Source organism: Cladophialophora immunda (assembly GCF_000835495.1).
Source record: "Cladophialophora immunda strain CBS 83496 unplaced genomic scaffold supercont1.6, whole genome shotgun sequence".
NCBI lineage: Eukaryota > Fungi > Ascomycota > Eurotiomycetes > Chaetothyriales > Herpotrichiellaceae > Cladophialophora > Cladophialophora immunda.
In genome coordinates, this window is record NW_015622546.1 from 3785453 (window position 1) to 3810849 (window position 25397).

The following is a 25397-nucleotide window of genomic DNA, read 5'->3' on the forward strand; positions in this document are numbered from 1 at the left end:
TTGATTCTTTTGGGAGAGGGAGGGGGGAGCAATAATGGGTTGAGTTGACGGGGGGAAGGAGCCATTCAGGGAAGCCAGAGGGGGGGAGGGCATGAGGCGGGCAGGATGAGGCAGGAAGAGGGCAGGGGAAGCTGAGCTTGGGGCCCTCTGGCTCGTCAGGAAGTGGACAGACACAGACAAGGGAGAAGAGTGATTTCACGGACGAGAGGGCGCGAGGGCGAGAGGGCGAGAGGGCGAGAGCCAGAAGGCGAAACGCATCTGGCCGTTGGTTTGACGTGCAGAGTGGCAGCGGCAGTGGCAGTGAAAAGAGACAAGAGACAAGAGACAAGAGCCAGACACCGAAGGGTGAGGGCCTCGATGGGCACGAGCAATGGAGCTGCGCCCACTAGCGGCTTGGCCTGAGCCCGCGCCAAGCCACTACGCAATCCCGCCAATCCCAGCCCGCCAGTGGCCTGCGTCGTGGTGGGGCGCTGCTGCTGGGTCGCGGGCGACTAAGGGAGCTGCACCAACCTGCACCACCTGCGCCGCCTGCGTGCTGGGTAGAGTCTGAGCAACAACCTCTCCGAGCCCTCGAGTCGGCTGTCAGCGTGATACGAACTCTGTGCCCTGCACGTCGAGTGGTCGAGTCGAGTCGAGTCTGGATTCCCCCGCCGGATTATCCATCTCAGCGCCTTCTCCCGGCCGCGACGCTCAGATGCGAGTCCCTTGGCCAATATTGCAGTGCTGAGTTCTGGGCTGATCTCACACGCTGGGAGGCGACAGAAACGACACGCCCAGGAGCTGAGAGCGGAATGGGGCCCCTGATGAAACCCTGATGAGTCTTGGTCTTCTTGGAACGTCGGAAATCCTTGGAAAACCACCCAGCGGGACGAGAAGTTGGCCAAGGGAGGAACGCAACCCCCAAGACATGCGCAGCGAGGCGCAGCACCCACGTCCTCAGACTCCTCACCCACTCTGGTCCCTTCGGCGGGTGATACGGTCCTCGTAACAGGTGGTGGCAAACCTTTTGTCAGAATTGGCGCCCTCCTCCCTCCTTGGCTGAAAGAGAAGGGGAACTCAAAAACCCTCTGCCCCGAAGATTGCTTCCAAGGACGGAATCTCTTGGTCCTCTGCCTTTCGCCATGGCTTCTCCGTCCTTAGCCCTCGCTACGGTGGTTTGTTTCCTCGGTCTTTCTCTCCCCCAGATACTGGCGAAGATGGGTCTTACATCGACGATAAGCACGATTGAACCACTGGATCTAGAGATTATTCCTTCTTTTGGTACAGGCATTACGAATAATTAGATTCCCATGTGACATCGAGACTACCCCTGACTGGCCTGTCGGAGAGGTGCATCGCTTCTGGAGAGTCTGGGCGCCGTGGCGTTGATCAGGACACCCGTGCATACGAGGTGCCGGACCGAAATAGAGAGCCAGAGTCCACAAACACGAAATGCCCAAGCTGTATTCGAGTTCGGTCGACCCGTGCTTGAAATGGCTTAGGATGTCAAGCTCACATGGCGGAATAGTCACTCGTGTGTGCAGTTCGCGAGTGGCGAGGAAGAAACGAGAGCATGAGGTAAGTTCTTCCCTCGACTACCCCTCATTCAGCCAAAGAAGCACAAAGTGGCATGACGGCGTTGCATTCCATCATCATTGCCATTATTCATGCCTCTTCGTGTGCGTCGCCCTGCATCTTCTGTCCCTGTCCTCCAAGAAATAGGGTCCTCTGGGTGTGTACAAGTAGGTCGGTAGACAGTCTCAGCACCAACGAGCGCCTCTTTGCCCCGTTAGAGTCCCCCCACCAAGATCAAAGAACTCCCAACTGGGCAAAACTTGCGAAAAGGAACATTCGTATGCGTCCTCCAACATATATCCATAGTCAGTTCGTAGCCAATGAGCCAGACAAAGAGTCCTAGCCTCCCTCCTTGGTACAGAGCGAGTATTTGTACTGAGGACCGTGTACTGCGTACAAGTAGATTGATTGTTCGCTCGGCCTCGTAGCCTCAAATCGTGTGAGCACTGAGCAGAGAGGTGACAGATCACTTTGCCCATCCCTTCTTCGGATCCCCTTGGTCGGAAGAACCGTTGGGTCCAAGGCTCGTTTACCCATCCACTCTCGATCCACCCATCCAACTCATTCATTCGCGGTTGTGTTTTGCGTCCTCGTCGTCGTCATCAGGAGCAGATCGCACGAACAAACTTCTCGACCCTCGTTCTTGGGAGACGGGACAAGGGAGAAGGGAGAAGCAATGGGATAATGGGAAAGAGGTGATCCCTGGAAGCCCTATGCGCACGAGGAAATGCCATTCCTCGGCTCCCCCCTCTGCCTACCTACAGTACCTCCCTCCCTCCCAACCGACTTGCACTTATCGCGTCCGAGTCCTCGATAGTTTTGTAGCTTCGCTTCGCTTCGTGGGAGTGAGTGTACCTACGAGAAGGTACATCTAGTTAGCCAGCCAGCCAGCCCCGTCTGCCTCGCTAGACCTATCTAATCACCCATTATACACTATTAGGTACCTAGGTACCTAATTCCTGGACATGCCTACGAGTAGGTTAGGCAAGCTCGGTAGGCACGAGTCCTCGGTACTGTACCTACGAGTAGAGTAGTACAGTGACTAACAAGGGTTCTTAAGCGAAGTTCTCCCCTTTTCCCAATTTTTAAGTTTTTTTTTTTTTTTTTGCTTTCTTGTCCCATTATTTTGCACTACCACTACCGAGTAATAACTAACTGGCGTTCGTCATGCCCAGCCTTGCCAATCTGGCGGAAGTCTTGGGAGAGGAGGAGAGGGAGGAGGAAGAGGCAAAGAGCGGAAAATCTTGGGGGCGTCTGGGCGAAAGTCACCACTGTAACTCCCTCGCTCTTGTACCTAATCGACCTACCCACATCAAGGAGGTAAGTAAGTAGGAAGGTAGGTAGGTGGGAATCAGTGGCGAATCATGGTGACTGGATAGTCTATGTAGGTACGCGTATGCTGAGTGCCGTCGATGAGGTAGCGACAGCGACAGCGAGGATGGCGATGATGGTGAGAATACCACGTAGACAATAGTGAATGGGCTGTTCAACCTCCCGACCTCCAACTCGATATAATCATCCACGACCAAGCTTTGGAAACCTGATCAACATCATCTGTGCACACATCACACATTCAGGCCAAATTCATAAAACCACGCAGACCTTCTACTGTTACTGACTGCGATGCGGACCCCCGATTCAACCCCTCTCCAACCCCCCCTGGCTGGCTACAGGATTTCCATCAGGAGTATATCCCAGTTTCATTTGATTTGCGTTAATTCTTCTCCCTGCTAGCATGGCGAGTACCTACGTCCTACATACCTAGACACTGTCAGTACATTTACGGTCCCGTGCTCTTCCCTCATTCTGCTCGTTCTCGCAAATCCAATCTCGCGCCCCCAGAAGCTCATCGTCGTCCACATACACATCTCCATTCATCAATCAGGCCCCAAAATATATTTTGAACACCCAGAAAAAGGACCCAGGACGCCGACACGCCGTTCACACAAAGGACCGTGGCAATGCGATTATCCCCCCCCCCCCCCCCCAAAACCCCGATCAATCTGTGGTATCATCATAATAAAATCTGCGCATTTTGCCAAAACAAAAAAAGCTCTCGTCACCATGCCTGATGTCATGTCAAATAGAAAGACTCCCATGCGCCAGATATATGCCGATCGTCACTGCTGGGTGTTGCTGTTGCCGTAATGCTGCTCGGCCCAAGCTGAGTTCCAACTCTCTGTGCCAAAGTAATCCACGCTCGCCTGCACCCCCTGTGGCAGCCCAGCTCCGAGGCCGATCTGCCCTCCGTTGATGTGTTTCCAGTAATCGTCTGGATTCGTCGAGGCGCCGGCGTCGCCTCCCATGGTCATCGATTCTGTCGTGTTCGGGACGCCGCCGAGATGGTTCATGTCGGTCCCAAGGGCGTTGTGCATAAGAATGTCTGTGAACGGCGCGTTGAAGTCGCGCCCGGCCTGGCTGCCGAATTGCGGTGCTAAGCTGGGGTTGCCCCCCAAGGTCTGCTGGAAAGGGTAATCGTAACTACCAAAATGAGGGGTGGGTATGGGCATCTGATGGCTGCTGCTGCTCGGGGTGCCAAAGATATTCGCCTCGTTGGGCGTCATGCTCGACTCGGAGAACGCGTAGTGCCCATCGACCGATTCGAGGGCGCTCATCGGTTGATTAGGATAAGCAAAGGGGTTGTCGCTGGGGAACATGACATTCTTTAAATCGGGGATTTGGGCATTGCCCAGGTGCGGCGTATACTGATAGTTCGGCGACATGGGCGAGGACGCCGACGGGCTGTGGAATCCCATCAGCTGAGCACTCTGCATTTGCTCCGAGAAACTCGACATGACAGGATCGGGCAGAGAGTTTCTTTTCGCGAGCTTGGCCAGATAATCGGAAGGCAACGTTCTTGCTCTGCTGGGCGTTGCTGAGTGTTCCCGAGAGCCCACCTGGGTGCTGAGATCCGGCGCAGTTTGCCTCTCCTGCGGCGGTCCTGCTTCAGGACCTGGTGGAGGGCGCTTGCGACTGCTCGCTGGAGCGAAGTTGAGGGAACTCCGCCGCTCTTTCAACTTCTCTGGGAGGACATCGAAAAGGCCCTTTTGGAGGGGGGAAACGGTCAGCATTGCATTTCGTGATACCTGCGATTGGATGTGGCTTACCGTCAGGCTGACAGTACACCTATCAGCAGCCGCGCTTCGCTTTGCCAGGCTTGCTAGTGTGTCCCGTCCTTCCTTTGCGTCTTTGAGGATCTCAGTGCTTGTGGGGTTGTTTGGATTCTCGATGACGAAAAATACAAGTGATAGGATGGCAAAGTAGGTCGTGTACATGACGAACCAGTAGGATCCTACCAATAAGCCTCGCTTCTTCATTTCGCTGGTTATGTGAACAATGTTCCTTGCAACGCTGATACATGCCGCGGCGCAAGCAAAGCTCCTCTTATCCACGTTCCGCGCCTGGCATGCTTGAGATACATAATGGATAAATGGTCGATAGACCATCATTTGAACGTGAGCGTAGCTTATTCGCAGATGTTGTTGGACCCTGTGCGCTGTCAGCTCCTCGTTGCGCCGCAGACCTCTGAGCACCCACCTCGAGAGCTCTCGTCCAGCATTGTCCGAAGGCCGCAACTCGCTCGGCAATTGATCCATCCAGTTCTGCAGATCTCTTTCAAGCTCACGGATCTTTTTGTGGCTGATGCTGTAGACGGGCTCGGCCGTGGAGTTCCCTGGAGTTTTCAGAGGGTAGATATACCGAACAACCTTTCGCAAAAGCATCGTCAGCCTCGTGTGGGCGTTCGTCGCTTTCAACAGAGGAAACGTGCCAGGTGGCATGGGTAAGATGCCCTGCTCGGTAACGTAGTCGTCGTCGACCTCGGCAGGGAACTCTTGGTCGATGTCGTCGTCGCTCAACATCTGGGGCAGTCCGAGCACAGCACCCACGTAACAGTCTAGTTTCCGCACCAGCCAGAATATTCGCTTCCGCTCCTCCGACTCGATGGGGTTGAAATTGATGGGCAAATTGCGGTGCAGGCCGAGCCGACAACACGCCCTCAGGGCAATACCAAGATATGCGTAGCAAGTGGGTAATTTGGCGGAAGACTGCAGGAAGAGGATCATGAAGACGATGGCTTGGATAGTCACCAAATCCCTGCAATCTGTAATGTCGAGCAATTGCTTGGCGGTACTAAAGTATTGATATCTGATGCAGCGTTAGCGAGCGATCGTTATCAGATCCGATCGGGTACGATAGCTCCCACCCTTGTTCGATTGCCTCCTTGTAGCCTTTCAGATCCAGCATTGTGTTCTCATTCTCTGTCTTGGAGAATAGGCAGCCGACAGCCATGACCACGTAAAGTTGAGGGAGGAATTGAACATGACGATTGTTATATTGCTCGGGATCGGTGTCGTATACTGCGTGGAGTCGCTTGAAGAATGTCGGTCGGTGTATAGGACGCATAAGGGCGCAGCAGTCGTCCAGAGTGTTGCGACACAACTCAATGGCGACCTCTCGAGGAGGCAGATCAATATGATGGGGGAGGCTGAAGTCGATCGGAGATGAGTTTGCTGATTTCGGTGACTCAAGGATCTGGGCGATGGTGCGGTTTTTGCTGGGATGACGGTACTCTGCCAGGAACTGGTCGCCAAATTGCGCGCGGAATTTTCTCATGAAGACGTAACCAGAGGAATGGCCATGAAAATCCCAATTGCCGTGATCATCGAGATCCAACGAGCCCGTTCGGTCAACCATCGACTGGAGTTGAGCATCGTCTTCGGGTTTTGGAGGGTCGGCTGGCGGTCTCGCATTTGCATTTCCGTTGCCATTGCCATTGCCGTTGCCGTTGACGTTGACATTTGCGCCGACGTTGGCGGTGGAGCTGGCGGTGGTGTTTGCACGACCTGCCTCGATCAGCTGTTCCACGCTTCGCGCGTCAAATTTGGGATCGTCAAGGTCGAGCCCCGGTAACACAGAGCGCAGGATTGACTCGGCCTTCTGCAGCCTCTGCTCCAAAGCCTCGATATACTGCGGGGCGGGATTTCGTCTTCGATTGGAAGGTTGATCGTATGTACATTCTAGAAGCCCGTCATCAGTGAGCTCATAGCCATGTCGCGTCCGAGGACAGATGGACTTAGGGTTAGTAAAGTTCACGCACCATAGCTGTAGACGGTGCAATGGGTGCAAGGCTGTTTGCCATCACACTTGATCTTTTTGCGACGACACTCATCACAAGCACGGGTTACCCGTCGTCGCTTCTGCATAGGGGCGGTTGGCTTTGTCCCCGAGTCACTAGGTGGTGTCTCAGCTGAAGGAGACTCGGGCCGCGATCCCGACACATTTTCGTCACGATGATTTGTGGTGGCCACGGTGGCCGTGGTTGAGGGTTCATCTCTCAGAGCCTCGTCGGAAGGGCGACCCATAGACTGGGGCGTTATCAGTTCTTGGTCGCCCATCCGTCCTCCAGCCTCAGGCAGCCAACCAAGCGAGGAAACACTGGAAAAAAGGAGAGAGTCGTGGCGCTCATTCGCTCACAAGTCGGGAGGGTCGATGCTGGAGAGCTCTGCGGGTTGGTGACGCATACAAAAAACGCAAAGGAAAACACACAAAAGTCTGGGAAAGACAGTTTGTCAGGGCCGGTCGACGGTGCCGGATTCGGAGCCAGGTACCCCGCAGCTCCGGTTTGTGCTTTTGAAGAGGACAGCGATATCGCTGAGAAGGAGCGACAGGAAAAGAAAAAAGGGAAAAAATTGATATCGTGTGCAAGAGGCAGAGGTTTGGGAATTGATCAACCCCTTCAACTGGTACGAGCCGTACGAGAGAAATCCGCCCGCCCAACGACAAGGGAAAGCGAAAGAGCACGGCCAAGTGCACGGGCATGGGCATGAGCATGGGGAGCAAGGGAAAAGAGGGAAGGGCAAAAGGGAAGCATGTCCACAAGCCATTCCACACCCATTCCACCCACCGGGCAGCTGTGCCCTTTAGGCGCTCGTCACCCCCCACTTGAAGCCGTGACATTATTAACCAAAGGACGGTTTTTGACGGGGAAGCATGCGTCATTGGACATGGTTATGGGGTCTGGTCGTGCGGGTGGAAGCTGGAATTGCTGGCTTGATTGCTTGATGGTTTGCTGGGGACTGGAAGCGGATACCTGTGCGAGGGCGCCCCCTCGCTGCCCCCCTCCTCCTCCCTCGTATTCCCCTCTTGGGGCCCTGCTAGGCTTGCCTGTCTCTCCGTTTTTAGGTCTTCAACAGCGGGAGCAAGTGGGCGAGGCGACAGGCTGGGTGCCAGGCCCATCGAATGCACGCAAACAGTGGATGCTCGATCCCGTGGGCTGCGTGGTGACTGGTGGGCAAACGCCGATCGCATGTTGGTTTTGACTGATTCTTTGATCCTCAAGCCTGTGTAGCAGCCATGCTTGTGGTCGGGTGCAGCAAGGTAGGGAGGAGTGATGGGTTGCTGGGAAAGGTTGCGCAGGCTTCGCAGGCACAACAGGGCTGTAGCTAACGGCGACCCTGGTTTCCCGCGCCTTTCGAAGGGGGGGACGCATGGGCGAAGCTAGAGAGTCCTCATGTCTCTCTTCCTCCTAGCCTAGCAGCTGGTGGTGGCAGCCGCTTTACCCCCGAATAAACAGCCACTCCAGCAAGGCCGAAGCCCAGGAGATCCAGATCGTTATGTCGTGGGTATAATATATATCTTGTATATCCTGCGACGACTCCCTCCTCGTTGTATATCTCGAGCCTGATGCTGCTCAATCCCATCGGCGCCGGTGCTCTGTGCTCGGGCAGTAAGGCGTCCCCCAATTCGGTCCTACCACGACCCCCCCAAGCTCGTCCTTCGCGTGGCGTTTGGGGACCGTCATCCTATCGCGTGGCTGGCCTTTCCCACCATTGCTTAAGTCCGGGCTAATGAGCCTGGGGGGCCCGCCGATCGCGCAGGGTGCCAGGGCCAGTCGGATACCCTCAATATATCCCTGTGTGCCTTGCGGTGGGTATGGTGATGATAAGCGTTGCTCATATCACGGCACAGATGCAGCCCCAGTACCCTATATTGCCCATTCACCAACAATCGGTGAATCGCGGCTGAGACATGTTCTCTCCGGGGCAGGAGAACATGGCCATGGTACGAGGTATAAGCTAACAGACCATCACAAATATGTCCTGCGGAATAATCCCCTGCTCGAGGTCGCCAGCAAGCTCTACCTCTTCGGTGTGCTTGACGACCCACCTATTGCACCTTTGTTTCTTCTGTAGTGTGGTAATTGGGAGGCCAGCATTGTGATGGGACATGATTTCAATGTCATATATAAATATATCATTACGTGAGGCTGCAGATGAACCGAGATGATGCAGCCCCTCGCACTAAGGCGGATTCAGGTACATCACGGACACCCGCTTCCCACCTTTAATGGATCCCAAATTGACTTGAAATTAGGATCAGCGACGAGGGGAGACGGCATCAAGCAGAATCAACTTGTTGTCTGCGAAGGCACCCCCGATTTCATCGAAGCCGCCTTGACCGATGTCGAAGGCAGACCTGGTCTGGTCGCTGCAGCTTGTTCTTCCACGATAACTTTCTCCTCATTCACAGCAGCAACGGTGATGTTCTCGGGCGAGTCGGCGGAATTTTGGAGCTGTAAATCACCGAACAATTCATTCACCGTCTCCAAGGTATGCCCTTGGGTCTCAGGGTAGAAGAAATATACCACGACTGCGGCGACCCAGTTGAAGGCGGTGAAGATATAAAAGTAGCGGTAACCCATCCTCGAAAGCGCGATAGGCGAGCACTGTGCAAAGATTAGGTTCACTGCCCAGTTGGTGAAGGTGGACAACGAGGTGCCTTTGGCCCGGATTGCTGTCGGGAATACCTCGCTGCTGAAAATCCAGGAGATGCACCCGAGGCTGGTGAAAAACACTGAGAAGACGAAATACATGGCCACACAGGCGCGCAGAGCGTTTTCATTGCGACTGGGGTCTTGTTTCCCGTCGATGTAGAAATGGGAAAGGGTTGCATTGACGCAGAGTGCTGCTCCCATACCAAGCATGGATGGAATGAGAAGTTTTCTTCTTCCCACCCGGTCCACAAATGCGATGCAGATGGTATTGTAGACCTGGGCAAGCGCACCGTATATTCCAATAATCATGAGAGACCTGCTCCGCGTCAGGACTGGACATGAAACCTAGATATATCGACGGCGAACACTGACCTGGTAGTGCTGAAATGAAGATAACTGTAGATACGTGGCCCGTAACTAGTCGCTGGTCAGTATCAAGTAGCAGCATCATCAAGGGCAGAGTCTTGACGCAAACATCTTTCCACGGACTTCCCAGGACACTTACTAGTTGATAACGTTAATCCCAGACGTTATCGTAAAAAGCTGTATCCCGCATGCCAATAGCACCCGCCGTCGTAGGCGCGGCTCTCGAAACATGTCGGACCACCCCATGCGAGTCTTTTGCTCCGCTTCAAGGTTGTCCTGGATGCGTTTGTACTCGGCTTCGACAAGTTCGTGACTTCGGTGCAGCCTCTCCAGGATCGCGCGAGCATGAAGCCTATCTCCGCGCTCGGCGAGGAATCGAGGACTCTCAGGTAAGAACCAAATTCCCGCCACGAGAACCAAGGCCGGTAACACTTGGAATGAGAGTGGAAATCTCCAGCTGAAAGGGCCAGGGACCAACGAACTTCCATATCCGATCCATTGGGCACACACAAAACTAGCGTCTCGTTAGCCAGCAGACCCAGAGACTATTGTCGAGTGTGAGTCAAACCCAAGTCCGATATTCCATTGCTGCAATCCAGCAAGCAGGGCCCGATACTTTGGGTGTGCGACCTCCGAACAATAGTTTGGTATCGTGGCTGATAGCAGCCCGATGGCAAGACCAGCGATTACTCGACCGACGATGATAGTTGCGACGCTGTTTGCACCACCTTGCAGTGCGCCTCCTAAGCAGGCTAAGACGCCTCCAAGGAAGATGGCGGCACGTCGACCGTACTTGTCGGAGAGCACATTGAGGAAGAGCGATGAGATTATGGCGCCTCCTGTAAAAGAGGATACGATTCCACCTGCTGTGTTGTCCGCTAAAGTCCCGTTGCCAAAGCGGTTGACGAAGTCTGTCTGGGCGATCGAAGAGGAGATGATGCCAGAATCTGCTCGCACGACAGGTCATCGGTCAGCGCACTGTCTCAGAGGCCAAAGTAACTGCAGAAGACAATAGAAGTCTTTGCCGCTTCATTCCAAACTGTTGCAAATCTGCTCCTTGGGGTGGGTGGGTAATATGGCTGTTGATGGGTACAGGATTCTGTGGGGAACGTATCTGAAAGCGAACTTCTACGACACTTACCATAACCAAAAAGAAAAGCCCCCAAGCAAGCAAAAGTACAGCAGAAGCCTACTAAGAGCATCTGCCTGTCATTTGAAGCTGCCGGATGGCAGCATTACCTTCGACGAGTGGCTTGTATTGTTGATCAGATATTCCTGGATGGAAAGTGCAAACTGGAAAGCAATTAAGGGCAAGAAAAAGCTCCGAACGGACCGCTTGGGAGACGAAGTGATGCCCTGGCCCTCGTATTCAGCAAGTGTCGACAAGCAGGGGCCGTCGGCAGCGGTGGGAAGAGATGGCGCCTCCCCCGAATCCCTGTGGCCACTTAAAGTCCCAAACAGGCCACCCAGACTGACCAAAAGCCCGCCCAAGAGCTGGACTTCGTATTGCGATGCCGGAGGCGCGGAACAGCCGCACAGGCGAAACCGTTTGCCCAGCGTAGTGCCACCAATTTGCGCAGTCCGCCGAAGGCTGTGATTTCAAGTTGGATCAACCCTCTGCTTAGAAATGCTCATTGAAGTTTGAGTAACAAACCCAGCTGTGGTTCAAGACCCAAGTGCCATGCAAGGCTGCTAGGAGGTATTAGGTTAGGACAAATAGAGGGCCCTTCGCTGGTCCTTCGGCAAGAGAATGTCAGGGTCTTGCACATGGCGCCGATCATCTGCGTTTTTGAGCGCTTGGCTCAGCCTGCTAGAGGTCTGGAAATGCCCGTGCCAGACAACCTTTGGTCCTCGTGAGCGCTGGTGCTGTGAGCCCCGCAGATGGGTAAGCAAGAAACAAGCGAGCAACGCTGAAGGTTATTTTCCGCTGGTCTGGGCCGCCAAAAGAATCGAGAATTCATGGTGGTTCCAGCATGAAGCGGGACCGATAGCTGACCAAAGGGGCCTGCAGAATCTCTGCGCGAAGCTCGTCTTCCCAGCTCACCATGACGGGCGCGAGCCCCGACCCCAACGACAAGAAGTTCAGGAGCAAGTCGTTCAGCCTCTCGAAAGTTGGTCGGGACAAGCGCTTGGACACTTTCAGCATTCTGCCAACAAACCATGGTCTTTCGGTATGCAACAAGGCAGGATTGTTACTCCCACTCAGTAATATTTGTATCAGTGCTTCCACTGAAATATGTCGATCCAGCTCGTTGTGCATGATGTTGTCCATTAGCTCAGCAAAGAACGCTTCGCTGTATTCCGTCGAGTGCCGGTACTCCCAAATGGCTGTGTTGATCGTCATCAAGGCAGCTAGCCTGGAAATAATCTGTTTAAACTGTCCCGTCTCCGTGTAGCGGGGTCCATTCGGGCTTGCAAGAAGATTGTAAAGAGGCTGTCCAGGTGAAAAGACAGAATAGCGCAAGGGTTGCTGGCTTCTTGAGATCGGGTTGGTCTGCAGGCCGGCTTGAACAAGGGCAAGATGTTCGGCACATTTGAGGAAGGTGATGAACTCGTCACACTGCTCGGCGATCTCAGCACGGGCGATAACCTCCGCCTCTTGGTCCGTTAGGTGACGCGGCGATGACTGATGGTCAAAGTAGAATGTAGCACCGTGGCCTTTATAACCCGAAAAGATGTAATCGGACCAATTGATCAGCATCTGTAGTCTGTTGTTTTGAACCAGCGCCGCAGGTCCACCCCGATCCCTGATCTTTTGCACCACCGCTTCCCAGTGCATCCATGCGTATACACGGCGTTCCATGCGCGGGTCAAAGTCTTCCAATGCCGCGGCAGAGATCGTGGCTGATATTGTAGCATCTGAGGTGTCATGTGGGTACTGCTGATAGTGATGAAGGAGCAGTTGCGATGCTTTAGCCCGATGCTCAATAGCAAGACGTGTCTCTGGAAGACCTTGGACCCAGGCCTGCGTGTTGGCGGCGTGGACGAGGATGGTGTTCTGAAAACACACAGCCCCTTTCATGGCTTCGGGAATGAAGACCGTCAGATACCAATTGTGTGCAAGTGGACTACGTCTTTCAAAACCGTACGAGCACGCTGGCATGACATTCGCATAGAAATCAAAAAGTTCCTGGTCTTGAGGGCTTAGTTCCATTGGTAGAGCGTCAAACGGGTCGGTGCGAGCAGCACTCAGATATGACTGGGGCTCCGGGCTGAGAGAGGACGACCCGGTCGACGGCCAACGGGGTTTATGAGGTGACGATGAATCGCTGGACTTGGTGGAGGATGGCGGAGTGAATGCAGGGTTGGGGATCATATCTGCCAACTTGGCAAAGGCCCTCGACCCTAGGCGGAAGGCAGTCGAAGGCTTCGACCGTCCCACCACAAGATGGGGAGTGTGACGATCGATCTCTTCGACAGACTCATCTAGGTCGCTCGTTGCGTCAACTCTTCCGTTGCTGACCCTCCCTGAGTGCCTAGAGCCTGTGGCAACCGAAAATCCACTCTGTAGACCTCGCTGGCGCGATCGTGTCTGCGATCCAGGCTTTTCTGGCTTTTTTCGAGTCGGAGCTTGCTCTCCCTCGGCAGCATTGGACTGGGTGCGAGCCTCCCATCGCTTCTCCCTCATGTATTCCTGCATGACATGGCGCCGTACTTGGGTGGAGTTGGACCCCAGTGAGGTGACATCACTATTGTCAATGAATTGAAACCGACGCTGTGGCTTCTTTGAACCGGGGGTAGGCATGGTCGGTGCTATAGCTGCTGCGTTTCCGTAAGGTCCAGGAGGTTCCAGTTCTCACGCCTCAGATCCCCAAGCCGCAGTAGCAAACAAGAGACTTGTAGCGATGACAAGTTTCCAGCCTTATTTTTTAGGTCCTAGACGAAGACAGGACAACTCCCAAAACATTTAGGAGGAAAGGAACATGGACGCCCATCTACCGTAGAGGTAAGGGCCGGTTGAAGACGTTGAAACCTGTGTCATGACGTCCCGGCGGTTCTTCAGGGAGTCTTGCTTGCACATTCAGGTCCAGTCCTCGACGTCTGCTTCTAAGAGCGAAGAGAGGTAGGCCACCCAGGGAGGGATGTCAGACTTTTGAAGACCGGAAATTTGCCTTTCTGCAAGCCCGCCGTCTGAGAGTTGAGGGAGCAATATACAAATTCGTACTCGAGCTCTCGGCGCTCGCCGGGGCGGTCCACGACGGTCAACCGAAATGGCAATTGGTGTTTGCAAACTTCTTGGGAGAGAGGTGGCCAGGCGGTCATTGTTGCAACGAGCGTGGGTGATGATGTCTAGAGGGAATAGGCGTGCCCACTAGCTCTTCCAGGCGGCTCGGGAGTCTGATCTCAGTGGCTAGGGATAGGGAGGCCATGAGCCAGCAGACGCACGGACAGGGCGGAGAGTCTCTTGGTGGCATGGGCTTCTGCTTGAATGTTAGTCAGGCCCGGCGCACCGTCTGGTTGTTCATCATTATCTGTTTTGGGGGCTTACCAAAGGCTTAGGCACCACAACACCAGCAGGTCGTCTCTCGTAGGCGCTTTTGCTCCGGGGTTAGCCCTGCAAGAGGCCAACTGTGACATCCTTTCTTGGCCATAGCCCCGAGGCGAGAGCCTGGTGTGGGAAACACTGGTTCGATCTTGGTTCAAAGAACGGGCTAGATCTTGCGCAACGACATGTCGACATGCTGGCACCGAGCCCCGCCGATCGATACTGTCATGGCTAAATCAAGGCATGACTCTGCCTAATGAGTAACAAAGGTTGCAACAGGGATTGTGGCCTGCATTTGGGGGTTATAATGACCGACATACGAAGAGGATGACAGGCTGGGGAGGATAGCTGAAAAGCAGTCAACCAATTGATGGTCAGGCGACGCCTCGTATCAATGTACTTTGGTGCCGGCGAGAAGCGGCCCATGCATGGACGGATGGTACTTTTGTGATTCGTAGAGGATTGCGCCCGATGATTTGGACTGAGCACCACCGAGAAGGGCCCTTGGAATGCAGACAGACACTGGGCGGCTATGCGAAGCACATGTAGATATACACCATGGAGGTCGGCTGCATTCTACGGCAACTGCTTCTAATTACAATATTTTCTGTTGCTATCGCAGAGCCTTGTGCACGTATCAATGGGCCGCCGAAGAGCAAGAACCTGGGTCGTCGGCGAACAGCCCTCCAGGTCACTCTGAATTGCTAGACGCCGGCTGTGCTTCTCTCATATCTTTTACCTACTTTCCTCTCTATTTCCTCCTCCTTTAGACCTTATTCTGCCGACATGAGGTTCCCTGGTGGTGTGCCTCTGACATCGTCCAGGCACAACATGATTACTCGGTAGACTGCGAAGGACTTCGAGAAGAGGCTGTGTGAAGAGGCAATGGTTTCTTGGTAGCCACGGCGGCTAAGGAGAATGAGCACACCCCTCATTGAGGCGTGGAGGGTCGGGCTGCTGTCAAGGTGAGGTTAACACAGTCGCCCACAACTGACTGGCCTGGCTATAGCAACCCCCCGACCATATCTGGGTTGACCGCAAAGGAGACGAAGCGATAGGAGCTTGGTGGAAACTGTGACGGGCACGACGGGCAAATGGTGCGAAACTGGACGGTTTTTTTGCTTTTCTGACGAGCCTTGAAATGCGTCTTGTTGGCCCTCGCCAACCCTCCACCTCCAGCCATTGGCTCCTGTGTCGCAGATTTCTCTCCAGCGAGTCTCCAACACTCCAGCGTCTCAGAAACTGCCTCAGCCAGTGGTCATACTCCTTGGCTGGCTTCTTTGACTCGTCGACTATCCCAATCTGAATCCCACGTCCCAAACCATCCCCCCCGGGCGACGTCGACTGCGGACGGTGCCGACAAGTAGTGGTGTGTCCGTCGAAAACCCCCCCCTGGACCCTGAACTTTCCTCGTCCTGCTCTTTCTTGGGCCAGCGTCCTGCGCCTCTGCTGCAAACTACTGTGCACTTACCTTTACACTGCATCAAGCGGTCTCTACTTACTAGTCTCTGCCAGCTGTCAGCCAGCTCGATCCTTTCACGAAACTGCAGGTCCCAATAACCACCGTGCAACTTTTACACTGCGGGCTCGAACAAAAAACCTTCAACAAACGCGCCTAACCGCTGGACACGGTTCGCGTTTTCCCAATCCGCCGCTCATTCAGTTCACCCTGCGCCGAACCGGACGGGCACTTTACCTGCCGCTGCAAGTGGAAAATCGTCCACAACGACGATAACTGCTCAGTCTCAAGCTCGTCCAGTTCGTCTTTGGCCGTCTAGAAAGTCCAATCAATCGACAAACGATGGCGCAACCGACACAATCCATAAAATGTGTGGTAACCGGCGACGGTGCCGTGGGAAAGACTTGTTTGCTGATATCCTACACCACCAATGCATTTCCCGGCGAATATATTCCCACAGTCTTTGACAATTACTCCGCCAGCGTCATGGTAGACGGCAAACCGGTGTCATTGGGGTTGTGGGATACCGCCGGTCAAGAGGATTATGACAGATTACGCCCACTATCATACCCTCAGACAGACGTCTTCCTCATATGCTTTTCTATTGTTTCACCTCCGAGCTTCGACAACGTCAAGGCAAAGGTAGAAGCCTGCCTCCTACAATTTGGTGATTTTGGGACTAATGGTTTCGTCGTAGTGGTACCCCGAGATTGAACACCACGCCCCAAATGTACCTATCATCCTCGTCGGAACAAAGCTAGATTTGAGGGAAGACAAGGCAACAGCAGACAATCTCAGGGCGAAAAAGATGGAACCTGTCTCCTACGAGCAAGCCCTAGCGGTAGCCAAGGAGATCAAAGCTGTCAAATATCTGGAATGTTCGGCACTCACGCAACGAAATCTCAAGAGCGTCTTCGATGAAGCCATTAGGTGAGAGACATATTGCTATGCGCATGAGGTGCGTCGTACTCACCTTGCCACAGAGCCGTCCTCAACCCTCGACCTGCGACAACCAAGAAGAAGTCGAGGTGTACCATCCTCTAGTAGTTTTCGGGATACGGTTGTTCTGGATTGGGGAATCTTCTGGGATTTTGCGTTATTTTGGCTCGAGGTGCATCGCAAGAGGTGGGTATAGACTTTGTCTGTGTTGCCGCTTCTCCATTCCGATACAATTTTGCCTTCTCGCAGGCGAGCCAACTTTTGAACGCACATCAGAAACGGTTGGCCGAGGGATGATTTTGCGCATACGAATAATACAGTGGCAATCTAGTCGGGAAGAAGGCGTTGATATAGGAAGGGATTCACATCCAATATCCTGAGCAGCAGCGGCGGCAGCAGCAGGCCTTTTTCATGGCAAAGTTTGCATTTTGTAGCTACCCGAAGCGAAATATCGGTCGCTCAATGCCTCACACGAGACAGTCGACTGGGATGGATGTCACCACGGTCATCCTTGACCTCGCCGCCTGCCACAGCGGTGGCGTTTGCACCAGTCTCGGGCGGCCCCTTTCTGTTTGAGCCGGCCTTTTCGCGCTCAGCTTTCTCCTTGAGCCTTCTTCGCTCCCTCTCCTCTTGCAGTTTCTCATTTTTCGTCTTGATCTTAGCCCTCCGGTCTTTGCCCTTACCACCACCGCCGGCGGTCAGTTCCACATTTATCCTTCGTCCTTTACTCTTCTTTTCTCGCCTCTGTGATGGCTGGTCTCCGGTATTTCTCCCGTCATCGGCTCCGCCCGTTCCTCTGTCTTTGCCAGCGGGATCAAACATAGAGTGATGATACAGTTTCAAACATGTCTTCATTTTGTCGTAGCTGTCGAATTCGACAAACGCAAAGCCCTTGCTCTTCCCCGTTTTCTTCTCCGTCGAGTGGCGCACAGAAGTCGGTGAGAGTTTTGAGAAGTGCTCCTTTATCTGCGCTGATGTGGTCTCAAAAGGTAGATTGCCAACGAAGACAATAAATCGGGTAGGAGTCGCCGTCTTCTTTTCGCCATCGTCCTCCTGAGATGTTGAGCTTTTCCTTTCCTCGCGTGTCTTTGCTACCTTCTCTTGCGTCTTAGCATCACCTGGACTTGGTTCTGTCGAAGCTGCGGCGGGCACAGAAGCGACCGGGCCGAGAGTTTTAGACGGTTCTTGTTCTTGTTCTTTCTTCTCCTCTGTCGACTTTTTCTGCTTTTTGGATCTCCTCTCCGATTTCTCTTGCTTCAACTGTCCCTTCGACTTCGCAGGGGGTTTTGGTGCCGCTGTTCGGGATTTTTGGTCCGACTGTTCTTGAGTAATGATCGAGTCATCCTGGTCCTGGTCCTGGACCAGATCTCTCTTTCTTTTCTGGGACATTTTTGGGTACTATCAGGGGAATAGGGATAATATCTTAGTAAGAAGAAGTCAGTACATAAGCGACAAAAAAGGTCATTCAAGGCACCATTGTAAAACTGTGGTGGGTTTGGAAAAATTGACCAGCGGACCTTGTCGGCTGAAGTAAGTCACCAGGGAAGATCGGAGGGCACGTCATGCCCCCCCGAGGCAGCCGACAATCTGCCACCCAACGGGTCTTCGCTCACTAAACCTTATAGGCCCATTGAGCGCAGGGTCAAGTGTCCAGCATTGCCCCATGCATCAACTCCAAGTTCCGCCTAAAATGCCTACCTGATACAGCGCAACCTGTCCGGAGAACACCTGGGGGGGACAGAGTAACAATCTTTCCCTTCCTTTCGAGGTTGCCTTGTGCCTCAGGTTCAATAAAGTCCTGTCCGTCTCCCCCTACCGTCGTCCGTCAACGCTCTGATCGACACTCTGGCGGCTACGCTCCCTCTACCTCCCCTCCTCATCTCTCCGCTATGATTGACAGATAAACGAGAGCGCTCATCGTGTCCCGTCCCACGCCTCAGAAGCTCCCCCTCCAACGGTCACCTCTAGCTCCACCATGGCAGTCTACGCCTCTCAGCTCGGGGCCAAAGGGCCCTTCACGAACAATGCCCCCGTCCTGTCAACCCATGCGCCTCCAGCTGGTACCTTTTTGCCTGGCACAAAAGTCCAGGTGGGAGATCACAGGGTCATCATTGAGCGCTATCTTTCCGAGGGCGGCTTTGCCCACGTCTACGTTGTCCTGCTCCCTCGGCACGTCGATGGGAACCAGAAAGCCGTGCTCAAGCGAGTGGCTGTCCCCGACAAGGAGCATCTGGCCAACATGCGGACGGAGGTTGAGACCATGAAAAGACTGCGGGGCAAAAAGCACATCGTCAAGTATATTGATTCGCATGCTTCCCAGCTGAAAGGCGGTGGATATGAGGTGTTTCTGCTCATGGAATTCTGTCAGGGAGGAGGACTCATCGACTTCATGAACACTCGGTTACAGAACAGGCTGACTGAGCCCGAAATTCTTAAGATCTTTACGGATGTGGCCGAGGGAGTTGCGTGCATGCACTACCTGAAACCTCCGTTGCTGCATCGAGACCTAAAAGTCGAGAATGTTCTCATTTCCACGAATGGCTCATCTAGGATATATAAACTCTGTGATTTTGGTTCTGCAGCTCCAGCGAGGCCGGCTGCTACAACTGCTGCGGAAGGGCGTCTAATCGAGGACGATATCAACCGCCACACGACCTTGCAGTACCGCAGCCCAGAAATGATCGATGTCTACCGAAAACAGCCCATTGACGAGAAATCGGATATCTGGGCTCTCGGGGTGTTTCTGTACAAGCTTTGCTATTACACAACCCCGTTCGAAGAAGTCGGGCAGATGGCCATACTCAATGCAAAGTTCAAGTTTCCCGGCTATCCACGATTCTCTGACCAACTGAAGCTGCTCATTGCTTCCATGCTTCGGGAACGACCGACGGACCGGCCAAACATATATCAGGTGCTACAAAAGGCGTGTCAGTTAGACGGCCGCGAATTGGCGTTCGAAAACATCTATGCTCGTCGGACGCAATCGGAGAGTCGTAAAGACCAAGTCCTTCCACAGCCATCTAGCTCACAATCCAGAGCTGGTGCCACTTTGTCTCCTCCCAAACCGGCAGCTCCTCCAACTGTTCCAGATATCGAGCCGATGCGGCGCGGACGGCCAACCAAACCCGTATCTCACCATGGCTCAGCAAAACCCAGCCCTTCGCCTCTGCGAATGATGGACAACGCACACCCTGACCCCTTTGCAGCGCTGGACGGGCACAAGGGTTCTGCCGAAGATGAGCTTTCTTCGAGATTTCCGACTCTGGATCAGTTCTCGTTAATGACTGACAAGGGCCAAAAATTCGCGTTCGAATCTCAATCGGAGAAAAAGAGAGAGTCTACCGACGTGAACCTTGCACAACGAGTCACTAACGCTCTGGCGGACGATGCATTCGCAAGACCTCCCAGCCCAGCAAAGCCGAAACCAACCACAGAGAAACCGGTACCCATGAGCAAATCGCAAACTGTGTTACAGCATAAGAAGTCTCTAGAAAATAAAGAGACCCAAGCACGAGCAAACGGGGTCGGCCCACCACCGGTCACTGCCCCCAAGCCCGCCATGGTATCTACTGGTACCATGACGACGCCTTCGCCTCCTCCTACTACGGATGCGAAACCATTTGCAGATCGTCCAATACACCGCTTTCCTCCCAACGAGCAAACGCCGAAACCGCCGGCGGCGCAGAAATACGAAACCATGGAATTACCCCCTAGAGAACCCCGATCTGCTCGGAACAAAGAGGTATCAAGGCTGGCAAATCTCCTTAGAGAAGATGGGCACAGGTCACAGCTTGCTGGGGATCTAGAGCCCAAGTCGCCAACCTCGTCACGCCCCTCTCTGGAAGGTGGTCGTCCCACCATGCGAGAACTCGGTTCTGGAGTGAACAGGTCAAGGTCACTAAATTTCAGGAACCGACCGGCCAGCGTTAACATCGGGGCGAGGCCGACTCATATCAAAGACAAAGAAATTAAAAGTCTTGACTATGACACGACATTTAAGAGCGCAGAACCTGAAATGGCGCCTTTGACGCATGTTGAATCCGCAACAAACATTACCTCAGACGTGGACTTCCTCAAGGCTAAAGAAGAGGAGGAAAAGTCGCGCAGGCACCATAGAAGGTTGGGTAGTGGCTCAAGGCATCTGAAAAGAGCCAGTTTGCCATCCATCGTCCCTAATATTGCGGGAACAACCAAACTGTTGGCAGGAAAGTTTGGAGATGCTTTCAAAATGTTTGAGAGCAACAACGACCCGGCTCACCACCGACAACGGAGCGACTCACCCTCCCGCGATCCCATTAACATTCTCACCCCAATTGCGGGCTCCGAGGCCACGGACCTCAGCGACGACCGTCAGCCGTGGGACGACATGGAGGATCTGTCACCTGAAATGAGACGGGAGATGGAAAAGCGCAAACTCGAGGCTGAAGAAAGAAGAGTGGCTCAGGCAGCCGCAGAGTACAGGCAGCGACTAGCAGCAAGAGGAGGCGGAGCTGCCGGCAGCAGCGGAGGGGTGGGAAGGTCAGCTACCATCCAGAACAGGGTGAAGTCGTTGCTGAGCGAGAATGATCGGCCCACGCACAAAACAGCAACCGGCTATGGTCATTACACTGAATCCCCATCGCCTCAGCAGGATCACTCGGATGGAAGGCGGTCACCTAAACCGTCCAGGCACCCCCAGGCTCAATCGACCGGCAAATTGGAAAGACACGGCATCCCCGAAGTTGTGGCGTCTGCACCAGCCTCATTGACAGACCTCACTAGGGTAGACTCCCGAGGACAGAAGCCAACCGCACCGCCGAAACCAAAGGTGCTGCGGACGGGTGGCATGGCAGAGCCGGCCGTGGTGAGTGCGAGTGAAGTGAATGCCCCGGCTGCCAACGTGGACGAAGACTGGGAAGCCAACTTCAGCAGGAGGTATCCCAGTCTTGCGGGAATTGAAATGGTGGAAACCTCGATAGACGGCCCGAAGAGCACCACCGCTGTACGCACGAAAGAAGTATAATGGGAAACTAGAGTACATGTAGAATCTAGGGCAAGCATACGAATTTCTGTTCGGATTCGAGACCGGCGTGATTTGGGTCTGAGAAGTGAATGAGAGTAAAGTGAATGTTGGCGGTTGACGAAGCCTGCAATTTACGAGCTGAACACTTTGTCTCTCTTCCTTCCCAGGTTTTCATCTTCAACTGCAACATCCTCTCATTTCCATTGCCTAGACGCCTCGTTCAAATCCGCAGAATCCTTCGCTCTGTCGGCACCCTTTGCATGGTAAACCTTTCGACCTGCGCAGTCTCATCTCTCTCAAGGCTCGGCATGGCACCGTACAAGGCTTCGACCCCTCGGCGTGGGGCGCCACAGGCGGTTCGCGCGTCGAACGCTCAAACGACCAATCCACAGTCCCCCCCAAACCGCGACAAACATCACAGAGTTGGCACCCCACAACGCACGGGCGCTGGGCGGAGTGGCGCTGGGACACCCACCGTCAGGGCTGGAAGAGTCGGCAGAGGCTTTCGAAATGAATCCACACAGCGTGTTGTCCGTCACCAGAAGACCCCATACGTCTACAGAATCGGTATACGTCTCCCCAGGGAGAAACTGCAACAGTTCCCGTGGTACAACGGCAGAGTTCGCAAGTTCTTGTATGATGGTGCTGGATCTTTTGTGACGCTCAAGATCCCTCGGTTGCATACCATCCTCAGCAGCAGCCGTCAAGGGCGATTTCCTTCAGCCTCTGCTGTAGGACAGATAGAAACGGCGGCAACAGCAGTCTCTGAAGCTACTTTCTCCCCATCCCCAGGGACAATCCTGTCAGGAGCGCCATCTATTTTTTCCGAGGTTGAGCCCTGCTCTGATTTCAGGACTCCCATCACCGACGAGTCTTCACCACAGGATACCTGGCCAAACGTCCGTCTCCGTGACGAGTGGAAGGGAGCTGAACAGGAGCTTCTGTCCGCCACAGCTGGATCAAGCGTTGCACACGATCACTACCGACCATTTGATCACGACAACAAGCACTTGACTGCTCCTGGGACGGTTGAAGAGCCTTTTGCCTTTCCCAACCGCTCCCACTCCGACTTTGAGGATTTGCCTGTTGCCGGGCGGCTCTTGAGCAACTCCAACACCGACGGCGACGCGATGGCGCCCGTCAAGGACACCAGCAACGTGCACAATACTATCAAAGACATCATCCAGCATCTTACCGAAATCCAAATCCAAACCCACGGCTACATCCCCGCGACCCGAGATTTGCTGGTTGACAAGTTCTCCGATCTAACCAACTCCCTCTCTCAATTAAAGCGCCTCACTTCGCCCACCGAATCCCCCAACAACTACATCCACCAAGTCGCGATAGCTCCCGAGATAGTGGACTACGTAGACGACGGCCGCAACCCGGATATCTTCACCCGAGATTTCGTGGAGAATGTGCAGAGAGGGAATGCAGTGATCAACGGCAAACAGCAGGCGTTTAGGGACTTTACAGAGATTTTCGCACAGAAACTGAAGGAGGGGATTCCAGGCGTGAGCAGGGAGGTGGATAGGGTGTTGAGGAACGCTGGCTTCGACGAACAACATGATGCAACAACGAACGGAGACGAGCAGACGCCTTCGCCGCAGCGTGGGGAAGCCAATGACAATGGCCCTGCAAATGGGTGATGGCTGGTAGCAGATTCCATGTCTATGAGAAGCGCACTACGCCAGCGAGGAATGTTGATCGATCCAGAGAGAATTTGCACATGTACCAATCTGAGGAGCACTTTGGCCGAGAGGAATGAAGGTGGAATCACGGCAAAGTCGTGGTGATCATTGCAACTCCCGACAACAGAATGGTCCTGGAGGTTCGGACGTAAGCGTGCTGAAGCAATATGAAGAGCTGGGGGGCAGAAGTCACCGAGGACTAACATCAACGTTTGGCTGCTGTTTGACAGAGAGCAGAAAGGGTCATGAGCAAAGGCAAATGTGTAGCTAGCATAAGTGCGAGGACTGTTGGACGCGGTGTCAATGTTCTCGTCGACGAGGCTGAACTGGGCTTGGCCGGAAAATCTTCGCCGAAGCTCAACCTCCACTGGCGTCATTAAACATCCCACTGTTCGTAGTAGTGCATTGCCCTCTTTGCAGTCATCGAGCTCTGTTGTTGTTTTTTTGCTCCGACATCTTCGCGGTGACCTGCCCGCGATGAGTGTCTCACCAGCTCGCGCTCTGCTCTCTGGGCGGGTGTGCCGCTGCACATCCTCGAAGCTACCATCAGCGTCCCCTCCCAAGTCGAGCCCCCATCTCACTCGCCTCCTCTCGAGCAGCACCCAGCACAATGAGCCTACGAGCCCACAGCCCTCTTTCTCCTCCCCGATCCCGACTTACGGCTCCTCAGAGCTGCTCCGTCGAAAATACCAGAAGACAGTGGACCGGGAGACGGATGTCAGGAAGGACAAAGCCGAGCGAGCCAGGACGGTGAAACGCATGCGCTGGGCCGGGTATGGGATTGCAGCGTGCACTTTGGCCATCTTTGGCACGATATCACTCTATCCGGATCCACGAAAAGAAACACAGGCGGCATTGTCGTCGACCGCGGAGGAGAAACCCCCCTCAAGCGTGGTCCGGCTGGACGCGCCGCCTTCCATAACCAGCTCCATCGTCGACCCCTCGTCCAAGCCTCAGGACGCCGAACAGATACCCACCGGCACAAGTTCCATCCCCTTCTTCCCTCGAATCATCCATATTGCATCCGATGCGCCCCCATCTACACCGGCATCAGCCAATGAAGGCAGCCAATCCGACGTGGAATACCAGCTCGTCGGATTGGGCATCCGCACCGTGTCCATCCTCAGCATCCAGGTCTACGTTGTCGGCCTCTACGTCGCTGTCCCGGACATCGCCGCTTTGCAGCAGCGGCTCGTCCAAGCGGCCGTCCCGCCGAGCGAGAGCGTCGCGACGACCCTCGTGCCCAGCGAGAAGTCGCACCTGAAGGAGCTCCTGCTCGACCCGGACCGCGGGGAAGAGATCTGGAACGACATCGTCAAGGACGGCGGGCTCCGCACCGCCTTCCGGATCGTGCCCACGCGCAACACCGACTTCATGCACCTGCGCGACGGCTTTGTGCGGGGGGTCACGGCGCGCTCGGCGCATTTCGCGTCGGACCGCCACGACGCCTCGTTCCAGGACGAGTCGTTCGGCGCCGCGCTCAACGAGTTCAAGTCCGCGTTCGGGGGCAGCGCGCGCAGGAAGCTGCCCAAGGGCGACATCCTGCTCCTGGCCCGGGACGCGCAGGGCAAGATGACCGTGTGGAACGAGGACAGCAAAAAGGGCGATCGCATCCAGATGGGGACCGTGGCCGACGAGAGGGTCGGCAGGCTGCTCTGGCTGGGCTACCTGGCCGGGAAGAACGTCAGCAGCGAGGACGCGCGGCGGAACGTCGTCGAAGGCTGTATGGAGTTTGTGGAGCGGCCGGTCGGGACTGTGGCGACGCAGGTTGTATGAGCGAGGTCAAGCCCGGTGCGGAGATATAGGGGAGGGAGGCCTTTGCATGGGCTTCAATCTGCCCGAGGCTCTCCTGGGGCCTTCAGATGGTGGGCTAATGCGCCCCTTTTTTCCGGCCGAGATCGCATTGAGCTCAAAATGCGAGGGACCCAATATCCTCGAACGGCGTGGAGGGTGAAGATTTTGAGGAAACACTCGACTCTCAACACAAAAAGCCTGATTAGTGTACACAAGTTCGAGAATCAAAAAGGGACGAGATAGGTTCGTGTACAATTACATACATACCATACATGTATACATGCATGTTCATGGGAAACCATGACCACACAACCAGACATATTCGAACACAC

At 54.4% G+C, this 25397-nt stretch overlaps 8 protein-coding genes across 8 annotated transcripts; 4 read left to right on the top strand and 4 right to left on the bottom strand.

The window, feature by feature from the left end:
* Nucleotides 1–3546: 3546 nt before the first annotated feature.
* PV07_10738 (uncharacterized protein) lies at nucleotides 3547–7377 on the bottom strand. Its single transcript, XM_016398091.1, has 5 exons — nucleotides 6653–7377; nucleotides 5759–6572; nucleotides 5092–5700; nucleotides 4662–5043; nucleotides 3547–4598 (listed from the first exon to the last, which is right to left on the bottom strand). The coding sequence occupies exons 1-5, from the start codon at nucleotides 6948–6950 to the stop codon at nucleotides 3675–3677; spliced, it is 3027 nt and encodes a 1008-aa protein (XP_016245282.1). The 5' UTR covers nucleotides 6951–7377; the 3' UTR covers nucleotides 3547–3674.
* A 1585-nt stretch (nucleotides 7378–8962) lies between these two features.
* On the bottom strand, nucleotides 8963–9637 carry PV07_10739 (uncharacterized protein; the record flags this gene model as incomplete). Its single annotated transcript, XM_016398092.1, has 1 exon — nucleotides 8963–9637. The coding sequence occupies one exon, from the start codon at nucleotides 9635–9637 to the stop codon at nucleotides 8963–8965; it is 675 nt and encodes a 224-aa protein (XP_016245283.1).
* A 2014-nt stretch (nucleotides 9638–11651) lies between these two features.
* On the bottom strand, nucleotides 11652–13439 carry PV07_10740 (uncharacterized protein; the record flags this gene model as incomplete). Its single annotated transcript, XM_016398093.1, has 1 exon — nucleotides 11652–13439. The coding sequence occupies one exon, from the start codon at nucleotides 13437–13439 to the stop codon at nucleotides 11652–11654; it is 1788 nt and encodes a 595-aa protein (XP_016245284.1).
* Nucleotides 13440–14782: 1343 nt separating this feature from the next.
* On the top strand, nucleotides 14783–17187 carry PV07_10741 (uncharacterized protein). The gene is made up of 3 exons (XM_016398094.1): nucleotides 14783–16281; nucleotides 16337–16569; nucleotides 16623–17187. The coding sequence occupies exons 1-3, from the start codon at nucleotides 15982–15984 to the stop codon at nucleotides 16681–16683; spliced, it is 594 nt and encodes a 197-aa protein (XP_016245285.1). The 5' UTR covers nucleotides 14783–15981; the 3' UTR covers nucleotides 16684–17187.
* PV07_10742 (uncharacterized protein) lies at nucleotides 16861–18113 on the bottom strand. Its single transcript, XM_016398095.1, has one exon. The coding sequence runs from the start codon at nucleotides 17965–17967 to the stop codon at nucleotides 17038–17040; it is 930 nt and encodes a 309-aa protein (XP_016245286.1). The 5' UTR covers nucleotides 17968–18113; the 3' UTR covers nucleotides 16861–17037.
* A 137-nt stretch (nucleotides 18114–18250) lies between these two features.
* Nucleotides 18251–21743, top strand: PV07_10743 (uncharacterized protein). The gene has a single exon (XM_016398096.1). It carries the CDS (start codon nucleotides 18554–18556, stop codon nucleotides 21578–21580), a length of 3027 nt encoding a protein of 1008 aa, XP_016245287.1. The 5' UTR covers nucleotides 18251–18553; the 3' UTR covers nucleotides 21581–21743.
* A 145-nt stretch (nucleotides 21744–21888) lies between these two features.
* On the top strand, nucleotides 21889–23659 carry PV07_10744 (uncharacterized protein; the record flags this gene model as incomplete). The annotated part of the gene is made up of 1 exon (XM_016398097.1): nucleotides 21889–23659. The coding sequence occupies one exon, from the start codon at nucleotides 21889–21891 to the stop codon at nucleotides 23227–23229; it is 1341 nt and encodes a 446-aa protein (XP_016245288.1). The 3' UTR covers nucleotides 23230–23659.
* A 2-nt stretch (nucleotides 23660–23661) lies between these two features.
* PV07_10745 (uncharacterized protein) lies at nucleotides 23662–25393 on the top strand. The gene has a single exon (XM_016398098.1). It carries the CDS (start codon nucleotides 23749–23751, stop codon nucleotides 25045–25047), a length of 1299 nt encoding a protein of 432 aa, XP_016245289.1. The 5' UTR covers nucleotides 23662–23748; the 3' UTR covers nucleotides 25048–25393.
* Nucleotides 25394–25397: the final 4 nt, after the last annotated feature.

Excerpts from the sequence above, each read along its gene's own strand:
- PV07_10742 (XM_016398095.1), bottom strand. The coding sequence starts at position 17,967 with ATGTCCCAGAAAAGAAAGAGAGATCTGGTCCAGGACCAGGACCAGGAT.
- PV07_10738 (XM_016398091.1), bottom strand. The coding sequence starts at position 6,950 with ATGGGCGACCAAGAACTGATAACGCCCCAGTCTATGGGTCGCCCTTCC. Across the intron at positions 5,044-5,091 it reads GCTGGACGAGAGCTCTCGAG|GGTCCAACAACATCTGCGAA; the intron begins GTGGGTGCTCAG and ends GACAGCGCACAG. Across the intron at positions 4,599-4,661 it reads GGTGTACTGTCAGCCTGACG|GGCCTTTTCGATGTCCTCCC; the intron begins GTAAGCCACATC and ends CCCCTCCAAAAG.
- PV07_10745 (XM_016398098.1), top strand. The coding sequence starts at position 23,749 with ATGAGTGTCTCACCAGCTCGCGCTCTGCTCTCTGGGCGGGTGTGCCGC.
- PV07_10741 (XM_016398094.1), top strand. The coding sequence starts at position 15,982 with ATGGCGCAACCGACACAATCCATAAAATGTGTGGTAACCGGCGACGGT. Across the intron at positions 16,282-16,336 it reads TCGACAACGTCAAGGCAAAG|TGGTACCCCGAGATTGAACA; the intron begins GTAGAAGCCTGC and ends GTTTCGTCGTAG. Across the intron at positions 16,570-16,622 it reads GTCTTCGATGAAGCCATTAG|AGCCGTCCTCAACCCTCGAC; the intron begins GTGAGAGACATA and ends ACCTTGCCACAG.
- PV07_10743 (XM_016398096.1), top strand. The coding sequence starts at position 18,554 with ATGGCAGTCTACGCCTCTCAGCTCGGGGCCAAAGGGCCCTTCACGAAC.